The 13,205-nt window shown below is 35.1% G+C and overlaps 1 protein-coding gene and 1 long non-coding RNA gene across 2 annotated transcripts; one reads left to right on the top strand and one right to left on the bottom strand.

The window, feature by feature from the left end:
- Positions 1-550: 550 nt before the first annotated feature.
- Positions 551-861, top strand: LOC119083088. The gene is made up of 2 exons (XR_005088794.1): positions 551-592; positions 751-861. It is a non-coding gene; the product is annotated as an uncharacterized LOC119083088 (long non-coding RNA).
- Positions 862-4,185: 3,324 nt separating this feature from the next.
- Positions 4,186-6,225, bottom strand: LOC119083087 (transcription factor SOX-5-like). The gene is given in 2 exon segments (XM_037192706.1): positions 4,186-5,238; positions 5,240-6,225. Coding segments are annotated over 2 exon segments (1,305 nt in total). The 5' UTR covers positions 6,170-6,225; the 3' UTR covers positions 4,186-4,863.
- Positions 6,226-13,205: the final 6,980 nt, after the last annotated feature.

The following is a 13,205-nucleotide window of genomic DNA, read 5'->3' as shown; positions in this document are numbered from 1 at the left end:
TTTTAATTTTCGTTCAATGTACAACATTTTGGGGTTTTTCTTTCTTTTTCTTCTTTCACTTATCGATTTCATTCTCTAATGTTCCATGTCAGACTATAATTTAAGTGAAAACGAATTCTATCGTCTTCGTCATCAAATCGAAGCGATAATCCAAGAAGAGCCGGCAATACTTTTACCAAATTTTCTACATTTCTATAACAATTATTATTTTTACACCTTTCTTTCAACGAAATAATCAACTGGAAGGCTACGACGTCCGATGAAAAGATATTTTTGATCAACTATGCACCAAGTTAAATAAGAGGTTTAAATTAGCGACGCAAGGTCCATTGCCCGCTTATAATGTACTTTTGACAGAATAAAATTCCTTTACAGGTTTTTGTGTTCTCTAGGGTCAAAAGTGGTCTATTACAGTCCTAGGGATGAAAAGATAATTGACCTTAAGCTCAAAAAGCATATAAAATCCATTACGTAGCTCTGGATTAAAAGATAAATATTCCGGTTTTCGTGTGTCTATTGTTCTCGGCCTTGGATCAACAAAACACACTGTAAACTCTTTTTTTTTCTTTTTAACCTTTGTTATGTAATAGTAGTAATATCGGGCTGAAGCCCTCAGATACTTTTACTTATCTGGATACGAGATATCAAATTATTTCCCGTGTGCAGAATGCTATTTTACTTTAAGAACGAGGTAAAAAGGTTTCCCAAGGGAGGCAATGGCACGATTACCTCCATTCTAAAGTGTAAGAGTATTACTTATAGCTGTCACGTTCAATGACATCATAAGTTACGATGCTACGAAAGTTGAAAAAAACCTCGTTCATCAGCTGGTCGTCATAAACCAAACTATTCAATGAACGTGAAAAATTCTAATCGATTGATTCTACAATGGAAACCGGTTTTTTTTTAAGTAAATTTGGATGCAATTTTGATGCTACAAAATAGCCTAAGGGATACGATGGTAAGCAAATACATCTCGATTTTCTTTTTGTTGTTAAACGATTCATTGTCGTTATATTGGGGAATTAGTCATGTAACATCATCGATCAGTTTCTTAGTTTTTTTTAATCTCCCGAAGAAACAGGCAAATTCATTGAATGTGTCAAGTGAATGAAATACGATTTTTATTTTAAATAAATTAAATTAAAATCTCGTTGGTTATGGCACAACGATATGTTAATGGCTTGACTTGGTGTGTTTATCAAAAAAAAATGTCGATTTTCGTTGGACATCGCTGAACGTTTGAACTGAATGAATTGCAGAAATTGATTCACTTCTACAAGAGCGAAAGCCAATTATTGAATTATTCATTTTGAATTCACTGAGAAATGATTTCTTTCTTTTTTTCAACTTTTTTCACAATATTTTTCCATGGCACATAATCCGTTATTATATCCTACAGCAACACATTTTTCACTGACAAATAATTTTATTTTTTCGCATTTCTGCTGATTTACAATAGACTATGCCAATCATATTTAACCAATGATGCCATTTTAAAGGTCATCAATAGTGGTGACTTTATCACTATTTTATTTTACCGGAATCATGCACACGTTCAAATAAAAGCATTTCCGCCAAAAAAATCATTTTTTAAATTAACGGACAAAAAAAATTCAGTTTTGTGGTGTCACTTACGACTATCTTCACAACAGACATGTCAAGAATTTTGTTTACCTGAATGGAAACATATTTTTGTATGTTTTCTTCACATTTTACCGACTGAATTAGCACGAAACGCATTGCAGGCAATTTCTAGGCACATAAAATTAAGGAATTGAACACTGAATGGCACAATTCACACCAAATTACTTTTAAAAATGAGATTTTCACAACACCCACAATGTTTGACCAAATTAATTTGTCTTTAAAATTATTTCGGAGAATTTGTCCTAAATTCTGTTTAAGACACTAGCATGAGCACACTCGGAACTATTTTCTGTGCGAAATTTAAACTGTATCACTTTGTTTTACGCGAAATACTACAAATTTTCGACACAAACTTGTTTGAGATTTAAAATTTACTGTCCCGATTTGACATTTCATCAAAACAAAATTCAGTGAATCAGTCAAAACTGGATGAACTGAGTGAACAATACTACTCATACTACTGTAATTGCAAAGTGGCAAACTTAAGACCTTATGTGGAATTTGGGTGGAAAATGGCGCAAATCACATATTTCAGGAATTTATAAAGTGAAAAATCTTTCCGGTTTCAAGTTTTTTCGTCAAAAGACGAGACACGGGTATCTTTATTTTCAATTTTAGCTGCTTTATGTAAAAAAAATGAGAAAAAAAATCATTTTGGCGTAGTCTATTAAGAAAAATTTTTCTTATTTTTTTATTTAGTAAGTAAATTTACACTCCACTTATTATGCTACTTATAAAGTAGCTCAGACAGACACACTATATGTATGCCACAAAGTTTTCTAGAAAAATAAAAAAATAAAAATGGAAAATTTTTTCGTTCTTTTTTATACATAAAAAATGGCACCAATCTCAACACCTAAAATTTATGTTTCAAATTTCATCTTTTTCATAATTTAAGCTTCTTTCTTCTGTTTGCTTGAAAGAAAGCGAACTTTTCTTGGTTTAAGTTTTTAAATAAAATTATCAACAGCGTTTGTTATGTTATGTACAATTGTCCTTTTTCTATACTTTCATCAAAGTGATCGATTAAAATTTTATTTAATTCGAATTTTCTTATGACACTTGATTGCAATTTTCATTGATTTACGGAAAAGAGTCTCGTCACAGACATTCACTTCTTAAGGAGTTTTGCATTTTGCTCTTAGAGTAGATAGTCAGTATGATATGATCGAACAAACCTACAAACTTTTATGACGAACATCAAATTCGAATCGAACAAACAACACTTAGCGATCTTCGTGGTTTCACACAGACTTAGTAATTTTTAGTCACTAGGACTAAAATCATTTATCATCGAGTTGTATACAACGTTTTTCGCAATAAAGGCAATGGAAAGTCCAACTTTTCGTCCTTTGTTGCGAAAAGTTGTATTTTTGAGCTACACTCCATTCTCGGACGTCTTCACCACCGTGGTCAAACATTACACCTTCTTCGCCTGAGTATAGAAAAGTTGGGAAAACTGGGACGAAAAGGTGGAAAGAAAAAGATAGAAAAACTATTTTCGTTTTGGCTCTCTATCTGGTGAGAGAATTCGACATTTTTGGTCCGCCCGAATATAAGTCCTGGCAAGTTCTGGAATAGAATTCGATAAAAAAGCTTTTTTGCATAAGCTTGGAACAGCACCAGAAACGAGGTCGAGATATTTCAGCTTCTCTGGTATTTGGAACTCAGGATGAAGAAAATGCTTCGTGTGAACAAACATCCAGTACAATAGACTTGTCTCTGTGCGGTGGTTCCTGGTATGTGCTTCACCTGACTAAAACAGATTGAACAACCTACTTGAAGTTAAGATTTTTATTTCAATTGACATCTGCTACCGACAACGACGAGAAAAATGACCGATGAGCTCAGAATAGTGATGTCTTATATTGAAAAATTTATGTCACAACTAATGAAGTAACAGATTTTGACTTCAAACAGTGTTTGATAATTTATCAACAAAAGAAGTAACAGATTTAACGAATGTTTGACGGCATGTTACGTTTCCGAAAAGTTTACAATCACAAAATTATTATACAAACTCTTTGGAATATTGGAGATCTGTTGAATTAATGAAGTTAGTCGTATAGGTCTGACGGGTGAAGATGGCAATTTCGACCAAATCAGAATTCCATTCTTCGATTTCAAATAAAGACCCAAGAGTCTCGTGTATCTTTCCTTTATCACACTTCATTTCTCATCAGAAATTATCGCCGCAGAGTGTGTGAGAATTAAACCGTTTCCTCCACTAGTTTTTATACATCTCGGGCACTGACACATCATTCCGAAGTAAATTATTTTCGAATAAAAAACGGATTTTTTGTTGCTCTTTGGTTTCACTTCGGAACCCATTAAATTCAGCACACGTCTTCGTTTTTATGTTAATTTCATAAATTCGGATGTCGATTTTAGCATACGCAAACGAGTTATTGTATGGGTGGCGCGTGTGAATTAAAAACAAAAACAAAAAATTTATCTCTCGCAAAAAGTAAATGTTGTTCGACGCAGAGTTCGATTGATGTAAAAAAAATCGTAATTTTTAATAGCATCATCGTCGCAACGAAATCGAAATAATTTCAAAATTCTCTAAGAATCAAAGTTACCTTAAGAATTGGTCTGCACAATCAACAAATTGGTTCTATGGCACCGAAAGTTTCTTCTTCTTTTTCCTTGTATTTTGTTGGTAAATAATATGGTATACGGGTTACAGTATGTTGTATGGCAATCTGTCTCGGGGTCATGGCAAGATATTTGTACGATTACGCGAAAAATAAATATTTTTTTCTCTTCCGAAAAGTCGATCATCGTTTACACATATTGGCATTGAAATGGCATACAGTTTATGGAGAGGTTACGATGCGTTTGCATTGTTTCCAACTTTTAACGAGAAACGAAATTCATTTCGACTTGACTTAAATTTACACAACAGAAATAACATAAACAAACAAACAAAAAAAAATGAATAAATATTATCACAAGCCTCGTGTGTGCTATCAATCGCGTACATACAATATCATTACAGCCAACACAAATAGCTATCTGTCCATCCGTTGCAACTTGTTCGAAATGCAATCCATTTTATTAAATTCATTGTCTCGGTACGACTTTGTTCAATTATGCGTGTTAGACACACCGTTCACGTAACACAAAAATCAACTTTCGGTATCGGTCTACCAAAAGGTCATATTAGCCGACATAAATGATGGTGGAGGCCATCTGGGAAGTTCATCTCAGTCATCGTCTCGCGAATCGAAACTGGCCGCATTTCCTTCCGACGAAAAATCCGGAAGGTGATAAACTGTCCGGTGGATAATAGCCACTCATTGGTCCTCCATTCGATGGCGTTCCGGGACGCATACCCAATGCCGACGTTGACGGAGACGACATATCATTCAAATAGGCAACATTCTCCCCTCCATCGCGGCACCACAGTTGTCGCATCTCGGCTCGACGGTTTCGCATCAACATTTTATACTCGGAAATGCGCATCTTCTTGCCGGTCGGACGATGCCACGTTCGCTTTGGTCTCGGTCGATAACGATAGTCTGGATGCTGTTCCATGTGCAGCTTCGACAGTCTGGACTGTTCTTCGTAGTACGGTTGTTTCTCCCGAATTAGACATTGCCTTCCAGCGGGCGCCCAATATCTTTGAAATATTCGAGTTGTGCATGTCTGGGCAAGCCTTCAAAATTTTTCTTCGTTCGTCCTTAGCCCAGACCATGAAAGCATTCATTGGTCGTTTGATATGGGGTTTCCCCGACTCGGACATACCAGATGATGCTCCTCCACCTCGTTCGCCCAAACTACGACAATCTGGAGCATTGCCACCACTTGGATCACTTCGATTCGATCGGGCTTGCCGAACTAGTCGCACCTTGTCGTCATCCATTTGTGGTACCTTGCCGGTGTTATTGTGCGTACTGTGTGTATTGTGTGCATTCACCCAATGCAGAGCGTTTGGCATCATATCCGGTTCGTCCATGCCAAATGGATGAGATTTGTGACCTATTGCCGCTGCGGTCATATTCGAATACGGCATGAATCGTAACGATGCGGCTACTGTCGAAGGACTACTAGCATTTCGATGACCATGTCCGGAATTCGCACTGCTCACCGATATAGATGGAGGTGGCGGTTGATTGGCCGTACTCGTAACACTACTGGTTGCCATTGTCGGCGATTGCTGGTATTGATGATTATGCGGATGCTGATGCGGTGAACTAATCGGCGACAGTTTTGGTTTGGTTAGATTGAGTGGAGCATCCGGATCGGATGATTGGGATGGTGATGATGTGGCTGAAACGGTGGGTTGATGTTGTTCTTTGTCATTTTGTATGGCTGCAGTCATCTGGGCCAGATGAGCCGTGGCATTGTCCCAAACGGGCGACACGCCATACGGATTCTGTACTTGGAGGTAGGGTAGGAAGGGTAGCAGAGCATTTTTCGCATTTGCTGGAAAATTGAGCATTGATTTGATTTTGGAGTTCTTGTATGTGTCGTTCGTGGTTGTATTCGTTGCAGGTGCTCTTGCTGAATCCATTCGGGATCATGGGGTTGTTTGCCAATATTCTGGAATGAGATAAGACGGAAGAAATGGTGAGAGAAATTCAATTAAAATTTTGAACGAAAGGGGTTACAACATCGGTACAGTTTAACAAAGCGAACCAAATCTGACAGACCCTTCAACGCTTGTCTTGTCTTGCAAAATAATTAATCATGTCCGTCATAAGTACGGCTTTGAGTTCATATTCAAAACCGAGTGTATTGTGTACGTACAACAATCAAGTTTCGATTCTTGCGATTGTTAGATTCGTTTTGAAACAATATTCGAAACGCAAATTGTAAAGTCATCTCGACATACATCTAACAACAGCCTCACTTTTTTGTTTCTAACAAATTTTTTTTTGTCTTCTTCTTCTGTTGTTGTTAAACTTTTCTTTAGAACACTTAATGGAGCGAAATGTTAATTTTTCACTTGTTCATCATTTTGACAACGAGAAGAAAAGATAAAAACCACGTCTTGTACGATGTAATTATATTTTCGAGTTATTTATCGTTGAAATATTTAATACCATTTGTTAGAGTGTCTGTTGAACTCCGAGAGTCTATGTGTCATTCGTGCCTGTACGTATCCAAGGGTTACACGACTTGAACATAACCGAGTGTTTGCTTCGGATACGTTGAGACAGTTTAGGTTTAGTCATCCTCGCGGTATTGTCAGTCTATTGCAGTTTTTGCAAAAAAATGGAGTCTGGCAACACTGCTGCCATCACTAGATTGTAGGCTAGATACGTTTTTTTTTGATAACTAATTTAGCCCGAATCCTGAATTTGTTGCAATCAAATGGTTTTGCGACAACTTTTGCAATTTGTTTTGCGACTACTCTTCAGTTGTTTGGAAGTAAAATTAGTTGACTATAGACATATCTGGCCTTCAATTTAGCCTTGGCTGCAGTGTTGCCAGATTCCGTTTTTTTTACAACTACTTCAAAGGGGTCGTTTTTCCCCTAAAATTAAGTCGTGATAACACACCCATATATGTATACCAGATGTACCCTATACCGACTTAGCGCATCCAATTTTCATATCGCAGATTAAAACTCAGCATCCAGAAAAATCGACTTTTGTGGGTATTTCGTCAATGGAATCGAATCCCAATAAGCCTAATACGCCCAACAACAAAAAGACATTAATAACGTATTTTCTATCAACGCCACACACAATACACCTTTTGTAACCAGTGAACACATGCACGAGTCGTCTCACAAAAGAAACAAAGTGTTGATGGCTTCTTTTTGTGTGTGATCTGTGCGTAAAAGACACCGAAACTATAACATGCACATCATCCTCAATGTTATTTTAAATGTGAGATAAGGAAATTTCATAATCATCGTCGCTCATTACGTGAACAATTTTTTTTTTTATTTCTCTCCTCTTCTTCGCCTTCTTTCTGTGTTTCGTTTCCATCTACTTATAGGTAATTATGTATAATGGTGAAAAAGAACCGTTTTTTTTTAAAGAAGAAAAAAATGATATCGCTGAGACATGATTTGTTATTTGTTATAGGTTTGATCTGGAATGATGAGATGGTGGATTTTGTTAAACTGTTTTACCATTACGGAAGCACATTGTTATCGGTAGTTGGATATCTTGTTAGTTTCAGTTTTTTTCTTTCTCTTTGATTTTAATTTGGTATTTGGTGACTGAATAGGGGGACTATGAGACCATCGAATTAGTCTGTTAAGAAACGGTACTCTATAGACAGGATGAAAGTGGATTAGTAAGTGTCGGAATGAAATACATTAAGGGACTGGACAACGGAATAGTAATTGACCCCGGACTTAAAATTGTAAGCGACCATAGTCAGGTTGACGAAGTTTCTACTGTACTTTTGATGATATCTTTTTAGAAATGCAGAGTGGAACAATCCTTTGCCAGTCAAAATAACATCCTTCGAAATTTCACAGAAGAAAATCCTCAAATTAATAGAAATCCTAAAGAAAATCAGCAAAATCATAGGAATCCGTCAAAAGGCTCAAGAAAATCAAATAAAAAGAAGAAATACTTGAAAATTGAAACAAAATCCAATGAAAATACACCCACAAAATCAGTAAAAAATCCTCTTGGAAAACTTTAGCAGAATCTTCAGAGAATTTTCTTTTGTAAAAATAGATTTATTGCAGCATTTAGTACAGACTTTACAAAAAATTACAAAAATTCTTTATGAATATCCTTTGTCAATGAAATTACAAGAATCTGCCCTTCAACAAATCCTATTTTAGCTTTCAAATGTGGGTTACTATTTGTAGCCTTTTCAGCGAAACATCGATTGCTCTTAAAATGCAGTAAGCTTTAAGTCTCACAAGAGAAATTGGTCAAGTAATCTTCGATTTCGAATCTAAGATTTCATATGCCTAAGACAATTTTTTTGGCTTCATCTCACGAAGAACAAATTTTCTGTATCTATGCTTGTGCGTTCTTTATCCGGCAAACTGTCTAAGAAGGGACTATTTTTCGGAAAACATTCCCCAACATTTTCTTGCATTTTCCTTCTTTTTCCTAGATTTTCCTTTAATTTCCAAAAAGAATTTTTGGGAAAATTTGAAAAACTGTAGGAAAATTTGGTAAAAACTTTTAAAAAAAATTTGGGAAAATATGGGAAAATTAAGAAAAGTCTAAAAAATGTACGAAAATCAGTTTCCAAAAATAGTCACTCTAAGTCCACCTTATCTCCGAACATATATCTCGTTCGATGCACGAGCAAAAATATTTAGTCCAAAATCCGAATCAGTAAATTCAGGCAGCGAAGCCAATTTTCGAACAATATCTCATGAATGCATTTGTCACAATGTTACAGAGATCTAAAAGACAGTTCCTTAAATAAAAATATCGGCAAAACACAAGCGCAAAATGCACTCTACGATTATGTGCTATATTCGAAACATAAAAGAACGACCAAATAAAATGTAATTTATAAATATTGTTGTCAAATTGCATCCGCTTTTCATTCCTCTTCATATATTCATAACAATAAAAAAATGTAAAAATACAAAATGTAAAGAAAATATTACGGAAAAGCCGAAAATAGACCACGAATAATGTGTCTTCTTCATATCTTTTCTTATATTTCCTTTTATTATTTATACTTAGCATAGCTAGGGAATTACACTGTGTGCTCTCAACGTTATGTGTTTGTGTGTTTGTTCGAAAAGTACATCAATTTAAATTTTCATGTACATTACAACCGTATAACGTGCTATTTATTGTTGCATATTATTATGAAGTGAAGCTGCTTCATGAATGATCAGTCTTTTTATAAGAAAATTTAGAAAAGAGAAAAAAAGGAAGAAGGAGAAAACACACCGAGCATACGAAAGAGACGTGTACGCATAATATACATTCGGAAAACTAACAATCTCAAAATATATCATACAATAAAACACAAATAAAATAGAAAATGAAAGAAGAGAAAAAAAACTGAAAGAAAGAAACAAACACTTGGCGTTTGATGTACTCGTAGTGCTGTTATTTTCCTTCTTCGCTTTTTTTTTCTTCTTCTGAAAAGAAGTGGAAACCATATGGTTTCGTTTGATTCTTTTTAATAGAATTAGAAGATCATTATCGTTCATGCTTTAATTACAGAGACATACGAGAGCATCTTTCAGTATTATCGTAACGAATCTGAAACGAAACAAGACAAATCCCCATCTTTTATTCGCGGGACGTAAGGTGGATGCATTGAGCTTGCTTCAAAGAGAGATAGACCGGAATCCGGAACAACATAAAAATAACCGAACCGAAATTTAAGAAAATCTAAGAAAAATCCGATCGGAGCCCGATTTTTCGCTTTTTAATCTAGACCCCACAATCATTATTACTCGAGATTAGTCGTAACCAACCAGAATCTAAACTTGTTTATTTCAGGAAGAACGTTGACGGTGCGGACTGGCTTTGTGTGGTATATGAAAAAGTTCATTCAAAAATTCAAGTCAGTCCGAGCCTGAAGTATGACAACTGTCTGCCTTCGGGATTTGTATTTGTGGAACGGCAACCCGCTCATTTCTAGTGACTAACTGAACTATGTTAACAATGTCATAATAATCTGTAATCATTTTATGGGTTCAAATTGTTTCTTCATGTATGCGATGGGAATAACCTTACAGTCAGAGGCAGTTGAATTTCAGCATGAATTAGCTTCAGCTCTTTTCCATTTGTTCCACACAAAAATCAAAACTGTCTATATTAGTTTATATGGTTGGCCCAAAAGCACATTAAATTACCTTTCAAATGACACCCTACACGACGTGTACGTTTTGTGTACCTCGAGAAATTTCAGTAAGAACAGTGTAAGTCTTCGGTTGAAACATCAACTGCACATATTTCAGTGTCGATGAATTTTAAACCCCTATTCGGCTCAATAGTAGATGTGATTACCTTTCTAATGACACCCCACACGACCTGTACACTCGCGTAACTGGAGAAATGTTTGTAAGAAATGTGCAAGTTTTCGGTTTTTGATCACCTTTTACCAGTCACACAAACTTCGAAGAATTTTTTTGAAAGTGTTTTGGCTTTTAGGGTCGAAGTCCTTTCTAGGCACATATAAAAAAGTCCGATTTTGGTAGGCTGTTTTTCAAAAGAATCCCTTTTGACATTTTGTTGACGTCTTGTCTGATGACAATTCTATCGAGAAAATTTCCACTTTCTCATCAATTTCTCTCCAGTGGGCAGAAAAGAAATGTTCTCACCTAAAAAACGGTTATTTACGCCACATTCCCATGAAACACGTTGTTTTCACCTCGGAGAAAATTGTAGAATTTCAAATCGAGAGACTTACTGCGCTCGCTTCGCTCTTGTTGAAATTTCCTATTTTCTCCCCTTGGTAAACAAATAACTGTTGTCAATATGAATGTATTGATAACAAATTAACTTTCTTGGTGACCACCTCCACCGTCAAATTTATAATTTTGTTGGATGCGACTTGGTCAACTTCCATGTATATTTAAGTGAACAAATCGAATTTTTCTAAATTTGAATTAAATTTACCATTACCATTACCACTGAGCTACATTATGCCGCTGTATCAAGGGAAACGGTCTCAATTATTCAAACAAATCTCGACTGCCGACCCAATAATGCTCTTTACATTCATGCCCGAACACAATAACTCCTTCGTTCACAAGATTGTTTAGAATATCCATTTTCGATTTACGACTCTGTTTACGGGTGTTTTGTTTAAACTATTTGCTTTGTGAGTAAGACTTTATTGAAAATTCCACCTATTATTTTGGATTTATGTACGGAATTATGGAAATTTTATATGGAAGTTATTGCGCAAGGTAATTAACATATCCGATTATTATATGAGTGACGAACGATTCGATACAGAATATCAACAAAAAATAAAAGATTTGTTCGGTGGAGCATATTAGTGTGTGCAACAGAGTTACAACAGGGAAAATTTCGGTTTTATTTTAAGAGATTGAAATTTTTCTTCGCTTTTCTGTTTTTCGTTTAACTCTCTGGTAATAAGTCGTAAGAAAAATGGATTTATGGATTTTGTTAGTTGATTTTGTAGTTAAATTGGTTAAGAGTTCTTAAATTTAATGATCACCGAATCGTACTTAATTGTAACATCAAAGGGATTGGGCCAAAGCTAATCGTAAATGGTAATTGATTTGAAGATTTTTATTGATTTCCTTCAAGTCAAAACGCTTTTATAGGCCAATCCCATATCGTCTGTCGTATTGTGGTCTGTGGCTAATTTTGAGGTATAATCGAGAGCATCATTTCCATTTTAACGAGGCGGATGCTTTTAGTTTACATTTAAACAAAAAAATTTAATCGAAAACTAGTAGCATACGCAATCGTCTCTTCCTGCAAGAGATGAAAAGATAATCACATTTATGGATGGAGTCTGTGACAAAGCGACTATACACTTAACAACTTTCAAAAACCTCCACATAAACCATTTATTGAAGCCATATACCGAAATAATTCACAGATTCCCCAGAGAAGTTTAAAATAGTCCCCAGAAAATGTTCGAATTTGAGATTCGAATAGACGGTGTAGTGTGTATACCCTTAACAAAAAAAATGTATTAAAACTTCAATGCATTTCACACACAGCACATCAATCAACCTAACCCGAATAATAAAAAAAAAAACAAAATTTTTGAATGATTTAATAATGAGCAACATTAAAGGGTTAATTTATCCTTATTTGTTATGTACGGCATTCTCTCCACACATATCTGTCTATCTATACACAAAAATGCACACCCATCATTAGGTTATATCTCTGGATGAAATGGTTGCCTTGGAGAATTTATGAATTCGTTTTATGTGCCGTTATGGAGGGGCAATGGAAATGTTCGCGAAAATCTTTTGTGCATAATTGATGGCATTTATGAGTTTAGAGTTTATGATAAATGAATGTTTAATCGTATGTTTGTTTAACCATATGTATTTTTGAATTATTATCATGCGATGCTGCTGGTCTATTTCTATCATAACTTTTGACTGATGGATGGGTAATGTTTTTGTGTTTTTTTTATTATGTCGATTGAAAAAACGAGAGCGGGGTTATAGAGTGTTGCATGTATGTGAAATTTTAGCCGTGATTTGTATTGTGATGAGGGTGAGTGCGATACAGATATAATGTTAATTAATTTGCATTATGTCGACTAATAGTAACTATAAATCTGACGGAATTATTTATGATTTGTTTGAGGTATGGTTATGATAATTGTGCGGGTCCCCTTTGTCTGTGTTTTATTTCACTCAGTATTCTAGGTCCTTAATAGGGATTAGGTCAAATTACGTTCGAATTAGTTAATGTGTGTCCTGCTTGCAATTGAGTTTTAAAAAGATGAAAAACCATTTGATGAGTTTTGTTTTTCCGGTTCATAGCTGGTTCTATTGAAGTGCTTGAAACATAAAAAAGTACGGTTTTCGACGCATGTAGCATGTAAAATATTTTAATAATTTTATTTCCGAAAAAATTATGAATTTTCGGAATTCCTTGCAATTTTATTCTGCGGAATTTCCCTTCGCAAAAATATTTTTCTCAATTTTT

Source organism: Bradysia coprophila, unplaced genomic scaffold (assembly GCF_014529535.1).
Source record: "Bradysia coprophila strain Holo2 unplaced genomic scaffold, BU_Bcop_v1 contig_557, whole genome shotgun sequence".
In the NCBI taxonomy this organism is placed as follows: Eukaryota; Metazoa; Arthropoda; class Insecta; order Diptera; family Sciaridae; genus Bradysia; species Bradysia coprophila.
This window is presented reverse-complemented; position numbering and strand designations above follow the sequence as displayed.